This window comes from Panulirus ornatus, chromosome 29, assembly GCF_036320965.1.
Source record: "Panulirus ornatus isolate Po-2019 chromosome 29, ASM3632096v1, whole genome shotgun sequence".
NCBI classification, from domain to species: Eukaryota; Metazoa; Arthropoda; class Malacostraca; order Decapoda; family Palinuridae; genus Panulirus; species Panulirus ornatus.
Window position 1 is genome coordinate 25,342,190 of NC_092252.1, and position 18,827 is coordinate 25,361,016.

Genomic DNA, 18,827 nt, shown 5'->3' on the forward strand with positions numbered 1-18,827 from the left:
AGAGTTAATAGAGATGCTCTGTGGAAGGTATTAAGAATATATGGTGTGGGAGGCAAGTTGTTAGAAGCAGTGAAAAGTTTTTATCGAGGATGTAAGGCATGTGTACGTGTAGAAAGAGAGGAAAGTGATTGGTTCTCAGTGAAAACTGGAGGAAGTAAAAGTGTTTTACATATCTGGGAGTGGATCTGGCAGCGGATGGAACCATGGAAGCGGAAGTAGATCATAGGGTGGGGGACTGGGCGAAAATCCTGGGAGCCTTGAAGAATGTGTGGAAGTCGAGAACATTATCTCGGAAAGCAAAAATGGGTATGTTTGAAGGAATAGTGGTTCCAACAATGTTGTATGGTTGCGAGGCGTGGGCTATGGATAGAGTTGTGCGCAGGAGGATGGATGTGCTGGAAATGAGATGTTTGAGGACAATGTGTGGTGTGATGTGGTTTGATCGAGTAAGTAACATAAGGGTGAGAGAGATGTGTGGAAATAAAAAGAGCGTGGTTGAGAGAGCAGAAGAGGTTGTTTTGAAATGGTTTGGGCACATGGAGAGAATGAGTGAGGAAAGATTGACCAAGAGGATATATGTGTCGGAGGTGGAGGGAACGAGGAGAAGTGGGAGACCAAATTGGAGGAGGAAAGATGGAGTGAAAAAGGTTTTGTGTGATCGGGGCTTCAACATGCAGGAGGGTTGAAAGGAGGGCAAGGAATAGAGTGAATTGGATCGACGTCTTATACCGGGGTTGACGTGCTGTCAGTGGATTGAATCAGGGCATGTGAAGCGTCTGCGGTGAACCATGGAAAGCTGTGTAGGTATGTATATTTGCATGTGTGGACGTATGTATATACATGTGTATGGGGGTGGGTTGGGCCATTTCTTTCGTCTGTTTCCTTGCGCTACCTCGCAAACGCGGGAGACAGCGACGAAGCAAAAAAAAAGAATGTAGATTTGCGGCAGGGGTGTGTGATGTCTCCATGGTTGTTTAATTTGTTTATGGATGGGGTTGTTAGGGAGGTGAATGCAAGAGTTTTGGAAAGAGGGGCAAGTATGAAGTCTGTTGTGGATGAGAGAGCTTGGGAAGTGAGTCAGTTGTTGTTCGCTGATGATACAGCGCTGGTGGCTGATTCATGTGAGAAACTGCAGAAGCTGGTGACTGAGTTTGGTAAAGTGTGTGAAAGAAGAAAGTTAAGAGTAAATGTGAATAAGAGCAAGGTTATTAGGTACAGTAGGGTTGAGGGTCAAGTCAATTAGGAGGTAAGTTTGAATGGAGAAAAACTGGAGGAAGGAAAGTGTTTTAGATATCTGGGAGTGGATCTGGCAGCGGATGGAACCATGGAAGCAGAAGTGGATGATAGGGTGGGGGAGGGGGCGAAAATCCTGGGAGCCTTGAAGAATGTGTGGAAGTCGAGAACATTATCTCGGAAAGCAAAAATGGGTATGTTTGAAGGAATAGTGGTTCCAACAATGTTGTATGGTTGCGAGGCGTGGGCTATGGATAGAGTTGTGTGCATGAGGATGGATGTGCTGGAAATGAGATGTCTGAGGACAATGTGTGGTGTGAGGTGGTTTGATCGAGTAAGTAATGTAAGGGTAAGAGAGATGTGTGGAAATAAAAAGAGCGTGGTTGAGAGAGCAGAAGATGGTGTTTTGAAATGGTTTGGGCACATGGAGAGAATGAGTGAGGAAAGATTGACCAAGAGGATATATGTGTCGGAGGTGGAGGGAACGAGGAGAAGTGGGAGACCAAATTGGAGGTGGAAAGATGGAGTGAAAAAGATTTTGTGTGATCGGGGCCTGAGCATGCAGGAGGGTGAAAGGAGGGCTAGGAATAGAGTGAATTGGATCGATGTGGTATACCGGGGTTGACGTGCTGTCAGTGGATTGAATCAGGGCATGTGAAGCGTCTGGGGTAAACCATGGAAAGCTGTGTAGGTATGTATATTTTCGTGTGTGGACGTATGTATATACATGTGTATGTGGGTGGGTTGGGCCATTCTTTCGTCTGTTTCCTTGCGCTACCTCGCTATCGCAGGGAGACAGCAGCAACGTATAAAAGAAATGAATATAAATATGTATGTGTTTGATAATAAAGTGGCAGATATAGGGTGTTTTGGTCGAGGTGATGTGCAAAGTGAGAGGGTTAATGAGAATGACTTGGTAAACAAAGAAGAGGCAGTAAAAGCTTTGCGGAAGATGAAAGCCGGCAAGGCCATGGGTTTGGATGGTATAGCAGTGGAATTCATTAAAAAATGGGGTGACTGTATTGTTGACTGGTTGGTAAGGATTGTATTGTTGACTGGTTGGTAAGGATATCTAATGTATGTATGACTTGTGATGAGATGCCTGAGGACTGGCGGAATGCTTGCATAGTGTGACTGTACAAAGGCAAAGGGGATAAGAGTGAGTGCTCAAATTACAGAGGTATAAGTTTGTTGAGTATTCCTGGTAAATTATATGGGAGGGTATTGATTGATAGGGTGAAGGCATGTATAAAGCATCAGATTGGGGAAGAGCTTCGTGCCTTTAGAAGTGGTAGAGGATGTGTGGATAAGGTATTTGCTTTGAAGAATGTATGGGAGAAATACTTAGAAAAGGAAATGGATCTGTATGTAGCATTTATGGATCTGGAGAAGGCATATGATAGAGTTGATAGAGATGCTCTGTGGAAGGTACTAAGAATATATGGTGTGGGAGGCAAGTTGTTAGAAGCAGTGAAAAGTTTTTATTTAGGATGTAAGGCATGTGTACGTGTAGAAAGAGAGGAAAGTGATTGGTTCTCAGTGAATGTAGGTTTGCGGCAGGGGTGTGTGATGTCTCCATGGTTGTTTAATTTGTTTATGGATGGGGTTGTTAGGGAGGTGAATGCAAGAGTTTTGGAAAGTGGGGCAAGTATGAAGTCTGTTGTGGATGAGAGAGCTTGGGAAGTGAGTCAGTTGTTGTTCGCTGATGATACAGCGCTGGTGGCTGATTCATGTGAGAAACTGCAGAAGCTGGTGACTGAGTTTGGTAAAGTGTGTGAAAGAAGAAAGTTAAGAGTAAATGTGAGTAAGAGCAAGGTTATTAGGTACAGTAGGGTTGAGGGTCAAGTCAATTGGGAGGTGAGTTTGAATGGAGAAAAACTGGAGGAAGTGAAGTGTTTTAGATATCTGGGAGTGGATCTGGCAGCGGATGGAACCATGGAAGCGGAAGTGGATCATAGGGTGGGGGAGGGGGCGAAAATCCTGGGAGCCTTGAAGAATGTGTGGAAGTCGAGAACATTATCTCGGAAAGCAAAAATGGGTATGTTTGAGGGAATAGTGGTTCCAACAATGTTGTATGGTTGCGAGGCGTGGGCTATGGATAGAGTTGTGCGCAGGAGGGTGGATGTGCTGGAAATGAGATGTTTGAGGACAATGTGTGGTGTGAGGTGGTTTGATCGAGTAAGTAACGTAAGGGTAAGAGAGATGTGTGGAAATAAAAAAGAGCGTGGTTGAGAGAGCAGAAGAGGGTGTTTTGAAATGGTTTGGGCACATGGAGAGAGTGAGTGAGGAAAGATTGACCAAGAGGATATATGTGTCGGAGGTGGAGGGAACGAGGAGAAGTGGGAGACCAAATTGGAGGTGGAAAGATGGAGTGAAAAAGATTTTGTGTGATCGGGCCTGAACACGCAGGAGGGTGAAAGGAGGGCAAGGAATAGAGTGAATTGGATCGATGTGGTATACCGGGGTTGATGTGCTGTCAGTGGATTGACTCAGGGCATGTGAAGCGTCTGGGGTAAACCATGGAAAGCTGTGTAGGTATGTATATTTGCGTGTGTGGACGTGTATGTATATACATGTGTATGGGGGTGGGTTGGGCCATTTCTTTCGTCTGTTTCCTTGCGCTACCTCGCAAACGCGGGAGACAGCGACAAAGCAAAAAAAATATATATATATATATATATATATATATATATATATATATATATATATATTATCCCTGGGGATAGGGGAGAAAGAATACTTCCCACGTATTCCCTGCGTGTCGTAGAAGGCGACTAAAAGGGAAGGGAGCGGGGGGCTGGAAATCCTCCCCTCTCGTTTTTTTTTTTTTTTTTTTTTTTTTTTTCCAAAAGAAGGAACAGAGAAGGGGGCCAGGTGAGGATATTCCCTCAAAGGCCCAGTCCTCTGTTCTTAGCGCTACCTCGCTAATGCGGGAAATGGCGAATAGTATGAAAAAGAAAAAAAAAATATATATATATATATATATATATATATATATATATATATATACTCACTCACTCACTTACTATTTCCATGACCGCTGGTCATAAAGTGTAGTGATGATTTGTGCATGTCTATGAAGCGAGAGTATGGGGCAACTGAGAAGTAAGTTTTTGGTGTCTTCATTTTTGTAGATGGACTGTATGCATGAAGGGTTTTGAGATGTATTAAACTGACGTTTGTAGTATCACATAGATGGGCAATACCCAAAGCATAAATGGGAAAGTGTGGATCATGTTTGTCTGGGGAAAGAGGTTTCAGATGGGTATATGTCAGGTGGGGTGGTATCTAATACTGAGTTGGGAGGGCAGTTGTTAAGAGCTTGTCAGGTCTTATCAGTGTGTATGTGTTTTGTCAGTGTTATGTTTGTTGTGCACTGGGGGATCTATGAGTTGAGGTTGTTCAGATATGAGGCATAGGTAAGCATTTCAATATCTAACTGGGTGGTATGAGACACCAGGGATTTTTTCCTTGTTCTTATACAGTATCACTTAGTGTTCTCAGGGCATTTAATATATGTGGTGCTTTTGCATAGATGTTTTGAGAAATGGGATTGAATGTCAAGTGTATCGTATGTGATGCCTATCTTTATTTTCATTTCTAATTACCCAAAGACAAATTTCCATAAAAGAGACCTGTTGTTACCTAGGATTTTGTGAGCGCTCCTGTGGCCCAAAGCTATGCTACTTCCAGAAGAAAGAAAACGTAGACTCCTTTGGGGTGAAAACTTCTTTGAATAGACTCTATTCCTAAAGATAGAGCCTCACTAAAGGTGACTTTTCAATCATGATGTAACCTAAAGCAGGTGGAGTTTGGTATCATGTGATACCTAGAATAGCATATATAGTAACATGTGATACCTAGAATAGCATATATACTTATATATGATCATATGTACAATTTTCTAATCCAGAAAAATGCATTTTATGCATCATGAACACTTAGATTACATATTTCTGCAAATGTCATTATGAACAAGAAAAAAAATTTTCAGTAATAGTTACAAGTGTTCAGCAAAGAGCAGTTCTCAGAATATAGATCTAAGTGTCTGTCTACATTTAGAACAAAAGTATGATCTTAGTTTCTTTTTGCACTACATGCAGCAAAGATAACGTTGACTTGCTAAATGATTTATTTTTTATTTTTAGCAAATTTCGTTTCTTTTTTCTAAAGGCAAATATCAACTTTCCAAGGATAACTCCACCCTTATGAGTACTATAATAAAGACTGCTCTATATCTTCAAGTTATACATAAAAAGTCCTGAAATTTCAAAACCATTATGATGGAAAATATATAGGCAACATCCTGAACAATTTAGACAGCCAAACTTCATGCAAAAGCTGTTGTATTTCTACCTATGATTTGATTCTTTCAACATACAGTCCATGTACAGTAAAATCGAAAATTATAAGGACTTACCAATATATGCAGTATTATCAGTCACCATATATTTGTTGTGGTTAACTCTGCTAAAAGGAATTTCTTTCTGCTCTTCTGTGTAAGCTGGCACCACAAACAAACGCTGTACATGAAACAGATATATGTTCATATATCAAAAGTTCCCTTGAGATATTCTATTTCATTAAATGAAAGCAATATAACAAAGAGAAAGATCAGTGCAGTAACAATACCATTGTAGAAAAGGTAGGGGTATGAGGAATAAATCTTGCAGTTGAAGGATACAAGCTCGTCAATCAAAAGAGTTTCAGTGTGTGGCTCTGAAATGACTAAATGGATTATACAATTACAGGTGATGCTGTGAGAGATAAACACGGAAATTCACGGAAGGCCTTGGTTGTTTAACTCAAATATTCACTGCAAAAACGAGTTTTCAAGTTAGACAAATCAATTTTCTTTTATACTTGTGCAATATTTCCATGTAAGTAAGGTAGTACCAGAAACAGATGGAGAAAAGGCCTCAGCCACTCGCATCAATTCCCTAGCTGTGACATGTAGCACATTATAACCAGAGCCCCCTATCCACAGAAGGCCTTACAGACCTTTAATGCAGGGCCTAATTCAGTCTCCTGACAGCATGTCAACCTGTGTATACCACATCGCTCCAATTCACTTTATGCCATGCACGCCTTTCACCCAATCACATGTTCAGGCCCCAAGCAACTAAGATATTTTTCAATCCATCCTTCTATCTCCAATCTGGTCTTACCCATCTCCTTGTTCCATCCATTTCTGACAAATACATAGTCTCTGTTAACCTCTCCTTATTCATTCCCTCCATATATCCAGCCATTTCAGCATGTCCTCTTCAGATCTCTGAACCACACTTTTTCTATTTCCTCACCTCTCTCATACAATCTTGTTAATACCTATCTATCTACCTATCAATATCTCCGATGCCCATTCCCTATGGGAACACCCTCAAGGAGGATGGGATGGCAAAAGAGTCTCCATATCTGTTGAACTCCAGTGCTGCTTCTTAGCCTTCAATGTTTTACCCTTAACAGACCTCTGACAGAGAGCAACTCTAACGCACTGTTTTTAGAGGCTCCTACTTAATGTTCCTACCAACGACTTTTAACTAGTGTGTGTGTACCTAATATTCCCGCCTAATGCTGCAACATACTACTTCCAACTAATGTTCCTATCCACTACTTCTCCCTGATATTCCTACCTAAAGCTCCTATCTGATGTTCCTACCTACTCCTTCTATCTATTGCTCCTACACTCTTGCTAAAAGACAGGGCTAGTGCAAAGTGCTCACTGCAGGAAAACCTAGAGATATGAAGAACGAGCTGTTTGACTTAAGTGCTGTCAAATATTATTTTTGCTGAAGAAAGACTGTACATATGTGGACAGAGTACCAGCAGTCTACGTATGGGCAAGGTAGAAAGAAAAGATATCGACCTGGGTCAAAGGAGTGCAACTTGACAACCACTGAAGTGCTGGCTCACTATGCAGCCATCACTAACTCTCCCAATGCAAAAGCAGGATGTATTGGCAATTTACCTACCTGGTCAGTGGTTGTCAACCAACTACTACCTACCTGTGGTATCTCATTACTTACTTGATCAAATCACCTCACACCACATACCGTCCTCAAGCATTTCATTTCTAAAACATCTATTCCCTTCTTCACATCCTCATCTAAGGCCCATGCCTCACAATCCATAAAATATCATTGAGTGTAATATAAACTGAAACATACCCATTTTTATCTTCCCAGATAACGACCTCTCATTTTATACATTCCTCAATGTTTCACATTTGATCTATTTCCACTTCCATGGTTCCAAGTGCTGCCATGACCACTCCCTGGTATCTAAAAAAGAAGTAAACTTTCTCCAGATATTCTCCATTGAAACTCAACCCCAAATTACCCATCCTCTGCCCTGCTAAACCTTGCTTTTCTTCATATCAACTCTGAACTTTCTCCTTTCACACACTCAACAAAACTCAGACACCAACTTCTGTAGTTTCTCACTTGAATCTGCCACCAGTGCTGTATCATCAGCAAACAACTACTGAATCACTTCCTAGGTGCCCTCATCCCCAACAGACTACATACTTGCCCCTCTCTCCATGACCTTTGCATTTACCTTCCTCACCATACTATCCATAAACAAACTGGTGACATCACACACCCCTGCCACATACCAGTCATCACATGGAACCACTGGAGTCAGTTATAGAGATAAAATCGAAGCCTACCTGGAACAACATAGTGTTATCAATAATACACAGCACAGGTTTAGAAGGCACCCATCATACCTTACAAATTTTCTTCAATTCAATCATAAATCATTCAATACCCACGACAAGACAAAGGCAACAGATATTATATTTCTAGACTTCCAGAAAGCATCCGACAAAGTCCCTCAAGTACAACTGATGCTTAAAGTCTGGACATTGGGGATTACTGGTTGCATCGGAAATTGGATAGAAGTCTGGTTATATGATAGGAAAGAGAATCATAATGAATGGTGAATCATCACCATGGTCACCCGTTACTAGTGGGTCCCCCAGGGATCCATACTCGAGCCTATACTTTTCATCATTAAGTATTAACAATACTGATGTAGAGATGAATGACATAGTGTCCAAATTTGCATATGACACAAAGATTGACAATGCCAAAATGTCAGCAGTTACAAGTAGGAAACCTCAACAACAATTTGCTTGTGAACTGATGGGATATAAGATAAAGGACATCCCTGGAGTGAGGGATCTAGTGGCCACTGTCTCCAACAACTTCAAATGCACCTAATATTGTAATGATGCTGTCAAAAGAGCAATTAGGATGTTAAGATTTATCAACAGAAACTTCACATACATAAGCAAGGATGTGATACTGCCACAATACCAAAGTCTAGTTAGACCACACCTCAAATATGTAGTGCAGCTAAGAGCGACTAAACCGATTCCTTCTTTGCATAACAAACCATATGAGGACAAATTGTGAGAATTAAACTTGTTCCCCCTAAGCAAAAGGCATCTGCAAGGCAAATTAATAGAATATCTTAAAACAAAGGATTCAACAAAGCCAATATGGAAAATTTCTTTACCATAGCATCAGCATTATCAATGAGAGGAAATGAACTAAAACTTAGAGGTCACCAAAATACTTCTTTACCAATGACATTATTGATGCTCCAATCATGCAAAGGATTGATTTGTCCTTGTATGGAGTACTGCTCTCACACCTGAGGTGGTTCTATCTCTGGCAGAGTTGAGTCGAAAGCACTCCTGTTTATAAACTGTCCCAGGCTAACTTCAAAACTTAACCCCCTTGCCCTATGCAGCAATGTTAGTTCACTTTCCCTCTTCTATAGGTATTACTTTGGTTTTTGCACCAGAGAGCTGGCTTATTATGTGCCCCTAACACTAGTTAGACCATGCAATAGTTGGCAAGCTGCTGTGTCACATGATCACTGTGTGGCTGTTGGCAACTCAAGGTTGGGCCGTTTTGATGACTGCTTGTTTCCCTACACATCAAAGCTTTGGAACTCTACCTTCTCATGTCTTTCCTAATAACTATAACCTGGTACATTTTAACAGAGAGGTTTATCACTTCCTCCAAAATTCATAACATCTTTCCCTTGTCTCTTCTTTTTCCCTTTCATAATTCTCTCTATATTTCAATTAAAGCTCAATCTTGATGTGGACTTTTGTAAATGACTGGAGCCTTCAACATCAAGAAAAGTCCTTAATTTCTTCAAAATTAGGCTTAATCATCACTTGTCATTCTCCAGCATTGAATAATTCATTTAATCAGTCATCATAACATTGTGGTACATCATGCTACTTTCTCAACCACCGATCTCTCCCCTAGCCATGCTGTGGTAATACACCAACATTGATTAACCCATGTCACCTGCTTTGAGAGACTGAGTAGGAATTATCATCATTTTTCAAAATCAGGAATAATATAGAAATGGTAAGGCGAGAGGCTGAAGCCCAAGTTTATCCTTACTTTTGTCTACAACAGAAAGTGATGAAATACATCTTGTTGGTGATAGGATGAATGACATATTCATGTTCATTCTAACTTATGACTTCTCTACAAAAATTTCCTTCAGGCATATCAATCCTGCAAGGTATTTTTTTCTACCTGTTTTCCATCCAGTTTGCTGCCAGAAGGAGTGGAAGGTTGGAAGAGAGCCTTATTTTGTCATCCCTTTTTTTACTGCCTTCAAGGGGACTTTCTTTTTTTAAGGAGTGTTAAGGCCAGACCCCCTCGCTTGGACCTTGGGTCTATGCGGTCTGTGTATCTATGTAACTATGTAACTCATTTTCCCCTTTACCTATCTGTACACATGCCTTGCACTCTTGATAAAAACTTCTCTGCTTCTAGTAGCTTTACTCTCACACCATACATTTGTAAAATCTCCCCAAAACATCTCTACCAAATGCTTTCTAGATTCTGAAATGCAACATACAAATCCATCTGTTTCTCTTAATATATCCCTCCTGGATTCTTTGAAGCAAACACTTGGTCCACCCATCCTCTACCACTCCTACCCAGTCTGATATTCTGTACATGCTTTCACCCTTTCAATCACCTCTTTCCAATGCAATTTACTAGGTACACCAAACAAACTTATACCACTGCAGTTCAAACAGTCACCTTTGTTCCTCCTTACCATTACATAATGGCGATATACATACATTCTACCAATCCTCAGACACTTTACCACGTTCTATACATACACTAAAAATCCTAACTATACAATCAACAACACAATTATCTCCTTTCTTATGAAATTCAACTGCAATACCATCCACTTCAGCTGCCTTGCCTTATTTCTACTTCCAAAAGGCTTTTACCATCTCTTTTCTTTTCACCAAGTGACTTTCCATGACTCTCACTTTGCAAACCTCCTGACCCAAATACCCAATATCTTCCACCTTATCATCAAATACATTCAACAATCCTTTAAAATACTCACTCCATCTCCTACTTACATCTTCCACCTTCTCATCAAATACATTCAACAATCCTTTAAAATACTCACTCCATCTCCTACTTACTTCATCACTACCTGTTACCAACTCTCCATAAGCACCATTCACTGATGATCCTATTTGTTCTCTTGTTTTTCTCACAATATCAACCTCCTTACAAAACATCTATCCCTGAGGATGGGAGAAAGAATACTTCCCACGCATTCCTCACGTGTCGTAGAAGGCGACTAAAGGGGGCAGGAGCAGGGGGCTAGAAACCCTCCCCTCCTTGTATTTCAACTTTCTAAAAGAGGAAACAGAAGAAGGAGTCACACGGGGAGTGTTCATCCTCCTCGAAGGCTCAGATTGGGGAGTCTAAATGTGTGTGGATGTAACCAAGATGAGAAAGAAGGAGAGATAGGTAGTATGTTTGAGGAAAGGAACCTGGATGTTTTGGCTCTGAGTGAAACGAAGCTCAAGGGTACAGGGGAAGAGTGGTTTGGGAATGTCTTGGGAGTAAAGTCAGGGGTCAGTGAGAGGACAAGAGCAAGAGAAGGAGTAGCACTCCTCCTGAAACAGGAGTGGTGGGAGCATGTGATAGAGTGTAAGAAAGTAAACCCTAGATTGATATGGGTAAAACTGAAAGTGGATGGAGAGAGATGGGTGATTATTGGTGCATATGTACCTGAGCATGAGATGAAAGATCATGAGAGGCAAGTGTTTTGGGAGCAGCTGAGTGAGTGTGTCAGTAGTTTTGATGCACAAGACCGGGTTATAGTGATGGGTGATTTGAATGCAAAGGTGAGTAATGTGGCAGATGAGGGAATAATTGGTGTACATGAGGTGTTCAGTGTTGTAAATAAGAATGGTGAAGAGCTTGTAGATTTATGCCCTGAAAAAGGACTGGTGATTGGGAATACCTGGTTTAAAAAGAGAGATATACATAAGTATACGTATGTAAATAGGAGAGATGGCCAGAGAGCTATATTGGATTACGTGTAAATTGATAGGTGCGCGAAAGAGAGACTTTTGGATGTTAGTGTGCTGAGAGGTGCAACTGGAGGGATGTCTGATCATTATCTTGTGGAGGTGAAAGTGAAGATTTGTAGAGGTTTTCAGAAAAGAAGAGAGAATGTTGGGGTGAAGAGGGTGGTGAGAGTAAGTAAGCTTGGGAAGGAGACTTGCGTGAGGAAGTACCAGGAGAGTCTGAGTACAGAATGGAAAAAGGTGAGAGCAAAGGACACAAGGGAAGTGGGGAGGAATGGGATGTATTTAGGGAAGCAGTGATGGCTTGTGCAAAAGATGCTTGTGGCATGAGAAGCATGGGAGGCAGGCAGATTAGAAAGGGTAGTGAATGGTGGGATGAAGAGGTAAGATTATTAGTGAAAGAGAAGAGAGAGACATTTGGACGATTTTTGCAGGGAAATAATGCATATGACTGGGAGATGTATAAAAGAAAGAGGCAGGAGGTCAAGAGAAAGGTACAAGAGGTGAAAAAGAGGGCAAATGAGAGTTGGGGTGAGAGAGTATCATTAAATTTTAGGGAGAAGGAAAAGTTGTTTTGGAAGGAAGTAAATAAAATGTGTAAGACAGGGGAGCAAATGGGAACATCAGTGAAGGGGGCTAATGGGGAGGTGATAACAAGTAGTGGTGATGTGAGAAGGAGATGGAGTGAGTATTTTGAAGGTTTGTTGAATGTTTCTGGTGATAGAGTGGCAGATATAGGGTGTTTTGGTTGAGGTGGTGTGCAAAGTGAGAGGGTTAGGGAAAATGATTTGGCAAACAGAGAAGAGGTAGTAAAAGCTTTGCGGAAGATGAAAGCCGGCAAGGCAGCAGGTTTGGATGGTATTGCAGTGGAATTTATTAAAAAAAAAAGGGGGTGACTGTATTATTGACTGGTTGGTAAGGATATCTAATGTATGTATGACTCATAGTGAGGTGCCTGAGGATTGGCGGAATGCTGGCATAGTGCCATTGTACAAAGGCAAAGGGGATAAGAGTGAGTGCTCAAATTACAGAGGTATAGGTTTGTTGAGTATTCCTGGGATATTATAAGGGAGGGTATTGACTGAGAGGGTGAAGGTATGTACAGAGCATCAGACTGGGGAAGAGCAGTGTGGTTTCAGAAGTGGTAGAGGATGTGTGGATCAGGTGTTCGCTTTGAAGAATGTATGTAAGAAATACTTAGAAAAGCAAATGGATTTGTATGTAGCATTTATGGATCTGGAGAAGGCATATGATAGACTTGATAGAGATGCTCTGTGGAAGGTATTAAGAATATATTGTGTGGGAGGCAAGTTGCTAGAAGCAGTAAAAAGTTTTTATCAAGGATGTAAGGCATGTGTACGAGCAGGAAGAGAGGAAAGTGAGTGATTCTCAGTGAATGTTGGTTTGTGGCAGGGGTGCGTGATGTCTCCATGGTTGTTTAAATTTTTATGGATGGGGTTGTTAGGGAGGTGAATGCAAGAGTTTTGGAAAGAGGGGCAAGTATGCAGTCTGTTGTGATGAGAGAGCTTGGGAAGTGAGTCAGTTGTTGTTCGCTGATGATACAGCGTTGGTGGCTGATTCAAGTGAGAAACTGCAGAAGCTGGTGACTGAGTTTGCTAAAGTGTGTGAAAGAAGAAAGCTGAGAGTAAATGTGAATAAGAGCAAGGTTATTAGGTACAGTAGGGTTGAGGGACAAGTCAATTGGGAGGTAAGTTTGAATGGAGAAAAACTGGAGGACGTGAAGTGTTTTAGATATCTGGGAGTGGATTTGGCAGCGGATGGAACCATGGAAGTGGAAGTGAATCATAAGGTGGGAGAGGGGGTGAAAGTTCTGGGAGTGTTGAAAAATGTGTGGAAGTTGAGAACATTATCTTGGAGAGCAAAAATGGGTATGTTTGAAGGAATAGTGGTTCCAACAATATTATATGGTTGCAATGTGTGGGCTATGGATAGAGTTGTGCAGAGGAGGGTGGATGTGTTGGAAATGAGATATTTGAAGGCAATATGTGGCAATAAGTGGTTAATCGAGTAAGTAATGAAAGGGTAAGACAGATGTGTGGTAATAAAAGGAGTGTGGTTGAGAGAGCAGAAGAGGGTGTTTTGAAATGGTCTGGGCACGTGGAAAGATTGAGTGAGAAAAGATCGACAAAGAGGATATATGTGTCAGAGGTGGAAGGGACGAGGAGAAGTGGGAGACCAAATTGGAGGTGGAAAGATGGAGTGAAAAAGATTTTGAGCGATCGGGGCCTGAACATGCAGGAGGGTGAAAGGCATGCAAGGAATAGAGTGAATTGGAACGATGTGGTCTACCGGGGTCGATGTGCTGTCAATGGATTGAACCCGGGCATGTGAAGCATCTGGGGTAAACCATGGAAAGTTTTGTGGGACCTGGATGTGGAAAGGGAGCTGTGGTTTTGGTGCATTATACATGACAGCTAGAGACTGAGTGTGAACGAATGTGGCCTTTGTTGTCTTTTCCTAGCGCTACCTCACACGCATGCGGGGAGAGGGCGTTGTCCTTTCATGTGTGGTGGGGTGGCGACGGGAATGAATAAGGGCAGACAGTATGAATTATGTACATGTGTATATGTCTGTGCATATGTCTGTGTGTGTATGTATAGGTATGTATATGTGCGTGTGTGGTCGTGTATGTATATACATGTGTATGTGGGTGGGTTGGGCCATTCTTTCATCTGTTTCCTTGCGCTACCTCACTAACGCGAGAGACAGCAACAAAGTATAATAAATAAATAAATAAATATAAACAAAACATATTATTCTACATGAAGTATGCCCTTTTTCAACCCCTGCACCTTACTTTTGTCCTATTACTGCTTTCTATTGTACATCTTCCAACCATTTGCACTCCCTTCCTGTAAGTACTACCAAAACAATTCTTTTCTTTTTCAGTAGCAACTTTACTTTGTCATCTAACCACTCACTACCCTTTCTCACCTGCCCACCTTCTACTATCCATATGCCACACACTTCTCTTGTACATGCCAGCACTGCATCCCTAAATATCTCCCATTTCTCACCAACAACTTTTCCTTCATCTCCTCTCACATTTTGCCATTCTGTATCCAATTTCTCCTGATATTTCTTCACAAAAGTCTTTTTTCTAAGTGCACTTATTTCCACCAACTTCATACACATATCATTTCCTCTTTTCTTGAAACCTATACAAATCATCACCTTTACCTCCACCAGGTAATGATCCAACATCCCACTAGCTACCCCTCTAAGCACATTCACATCCAAAAGTATCTCTTTTGTACACCTATCAATTAGTATGTAATTCAATAATGCCCCCTTACTATCTTTCCTACTCACCCATGCATACTTATGTATGCCCCTCTTCTTAAACCAGATATTCCTTACCTCCAGTCCTTTTTTTGCACACAACTCCACAAGCTTTTCAACATTCTTATTCACAATACTGGGTACCCCATGACCCCTAGTTATACTCCAACTACCACATTATTCACTTTCTTATTCAAATCATCCATCACTAAAACATGATCTCTTTGACAATATACTTTCATTTTTACCCACTTCAGTCTGGAGCTCTTTTCCTTACACTCTGACATTTTCCCTTAACTCTAGATTCAGCAGTTTTGGTAGCTCTTCTTTAGCTTTTGCCCAAAAACCAACCTCTGACTTTACCCCTGAGACATCCCCATACAACACTTCTCTTTTACCCTTGAGTTTCATTTTATTCAGAACCAGAACATCTAGGCTCCTTTCTTCAAACATACAACCTGTCTCTCATTTCTTCTACGGTACATCCATACACATTCAGATCCCCAGCCTGGGCCTCTCAGGATGTGCACTCATTGCTTGGCTCCTTTTTGTCACATATTTCACATACTGAAATATAAGAAGGGGGGGTGGTTCCTGCCCTGTGCTCTAGAAAAGTTTCTAGACTTGAAAATATGTGAACTACAGAGAAATATGCACGGACCTGTCATAAAGTGAGGTAACAGAGACAACCTCACACAGGAAGTCAATCACACTAGGTTTTGTCCCTTCCTCTGACTGGCCATTGAGAGCCCTCTAGTCAAAAACTATGATGATTTGACTACTATAACAAGACCAAATCTGCTTAGGCCTTTCAATTAGACATCGTTTCCAAGAGAAAAACTGACAGCTTCAGAAAATAATCTTACCAGTATATACATATTCAAACACATGTGCAAAAACAATTTGAAGTATCTTATACCTTCAAGGTAATTCCTTGAACCTGGCAGCATATCAGAGATATATACCAAAAATTACACAATATATAAGTCTAATACAGGAAGTCAGAGAAACATACAATTATAGGAGCATTGAAGTCCTTAAAACTAAGGCCACTTAAATATGTCAGGAGCCTGCATTGTCATCAATTATCATCTTCAGCCAATATATAATGAAACTGTTTCTAAGTTAAACATCACAGTCCTCATCCCCTTCAATGAAATGTCAGAAGTGTTCCATCCCATCTTCTGCAAATTCTGGGTTGATTCTTGTCTTGCATGACCAACTTGAGAGTTGATTCTGGTTCCCCTGTAGGCTGAAGCAATAATCACCATTCTCTATTTCCCTCATGATCTTAGGATTATCTAAAAACATGTTCATATACAAATCCAGTCCATCAGGCATATCATTCAAATACACCAAGAACAGCAATGGACCTAAGACAGACCCCTAAGGCTCTGTCCGAGAAGCACTTTTTCCCTGTATTCTTTGCTCCCTTCCAGTGAAGCAAAGAAGTTCACCCTTTATTCCTGCATGCAGATCTAATTTTCAATCAATCTCCAATGAAGAGCCATAGCAAAGGCTTTCTTGCAGTCCAGGAACACAAAGTCTACTTATCCTCTTTCTGATCTATGATGGAACTCACCCTGTTGCAGAAAATTCATCATGCATGCCCTGCTTTCCCTAAAACCATGTTGTCTCCCATTCAGAAAATTTCTTGTGTGCAAACATTTATTTATTTGTTTGTGATAATCTTTTTCTTACAACAGTTCGTTCAAAGCAGTTTCCTAGTCCCTTTTCTTAAATACAGGCATAACATTTGCCCTCTCTACATCTTTGGAATTACACTCCACGTATGATTTAGTAAGCAACATTTCTAGTGGTCTAGCAAGTCCCTTCACACATTCTTTTGGCACATATGGGGAGATTTCATTTGGACCACTGACTTTATTTGAGTCAAGTTGCTCTGATAACCTGATCATGTTATATCTGTCAATTAACACACATTCTAAGACTTCATACCCCTTCCATCCTGGTAATGCTGATGCATTATCATCCTCCATAGCAAAACACTTTTGAACTTATCAATCAACTCCTCAAATATTTCCTTATCAACCCTCAAAACGTTTTCCTCCAAGTCCTTCACTTGACTATTTGCTCAGTCAAACAGAGTTTGTTCCTGATGAACTTAGGTAAAAGTTTTGGATTGTCTTTTGCTCTTTCCCCAGTGCTCTTTTCAAAATCTCTCTGCTCCTCCCTCCTTACTTTGCAATACTCATTCCTAGCTCTCCTGTATCTTTCATATGTTTGTATCTCATTCATAGTAGATCCCTTAGCTCTATCGCTTTATGACATTTTTCAATGAACCACATCTCTCTCCATTTTGATCATCCTCCCCTATTAGCCTGATTTGGCCCTTTCAATGTAGATTTCACAGAACCTTGTCTTATATTGGTCTGTGCACTTATTATTTATTCCATAATGCTGCCTTGACTGTATTTCCTCTTTGGATATTGTGCCCACTCTGATCCCCTTCTTGCATATTCCACCACAACGTACTCATATTTTTTTTTTTCCGCTGTCTCCCGCGTTTGCGAGGTAGTGCAAGGAAACAGATGAAAGAAATGGCCCAACCCACCCCCATACACATCTACATACATACACGTCCACACATGCAAATATACATACCTACACAGCTTTCCATGGTTTACCCCAGACGCTTCACATGCCCTGATTCAATCCACTGACAGCACGTCAACCCCGGTATACCACATCGATCCAATTCACTCTATTCCTTGCCCTCCTTTCACCTTCCTGCATGTTCAGGCCCCGATCACACAAAATCTTTTCCACTCCATCTTTCCACCTCCAATTTGGTCTCCCACTTCTCCTCGTTCCCTCCACCTCCAACACATATATCCTCTTGGTCAATCTTTCCTCACTCATTCTCTCCATGTGCCCAAACCATTTCAAAACACCCTCTTCTGCTCTCTCAACCACGCTCTTTTTATTTCCACACATCTCTCTTACCCTTACGTTACTTACTCGATCAAACCACCTCACACCACACATTGTCCTCAAACATCTCATTTCCAGCACATCCACCCTCCTGCGCACAACTCTATCCACAGCCCACGCCTCGCAACCATACAACATTGTTGGAACCACTATTCCTTCAAACATACCCATTTTTGCTTTCCGAGATAATGTTCTCAACTTCCACACATTCTTCAAGGCTCCCAGGATTTTCGCCCCCTCCCCCACCCTATGATCCACTTCCGCTTCCATGGTTCCATCCGCTGCCAGATCCACTCCCAGATATCTAAAACACTTCACTTCCTCCAGTTTTTCTCCATTCAAACTTACCTCCCAATTGACTTGACCCTCAACCCTACTGTACCTAATAACCTTGCTCTTATTCACATTTACTCTTAACTTTCTTCTTTCACACACTTTACCAAACTCAGTCACCAGCTTCTGCAGTTTCTCACATGAATCAGCCAACAGCGCTGTATCATCAGCAAACAACAACTGACTCACTTCCCAAGCTCTCTCATCCACAACAGACTTCATATTTGCCCCTCTTTCCAAAACTCTTGCATTCACCTCCCTAACAACCCCATCCATAAACAAATTAAACAACCATGGAGACATCACACACCCCTGCCGCAAACCTACATTCACTGAGAACCAATCACTTTCCTCTCTTCCTACACGTACACATGCCTTAAAACCTCAATAAAAACTTTTCACTGCTTCTAACAACTTGCCTCCCACACCATATATTCTTAATACCTTCCACAGAGCATCTCTATCAACTCTATCATATGCCTTCTCCAGATCCATAAATGCTACATACAAATCCATTTGCTTCTCTAAGTATTTCTCACATACATTCTTCAAAGCAAACACCTGATCCACACATCCTCTACCACTTCTGAAACCACATTGCTCTTCCCCAATC

The 18,827-nt window shown here is 41.3% G+C and overlaps 1 protein-coding gene across 1 annotated transcript in view; it reads right to left on the reverse strand.

Moving 5' to 3' along the window:
* Nucleotides 1-18,827, reverse strand: part of LOC139758197 (5'-3' exonuclease PLD3-like) — a 207,917-nt gene that overhangs the window by 38,192 nt on the left and 150,898 nt on the right. Inside the window, exon 7 of the mRNA XM_071679437.1 lies at nt 5,654-5,756. Within this exon, the coding sequence (XP_071535538.1) occupies nt 5,654-5,756 (103 nt within the window). The remainder of the gene's footprint in view (nt 1-5,653; nt 5,757-18,827) is intronic.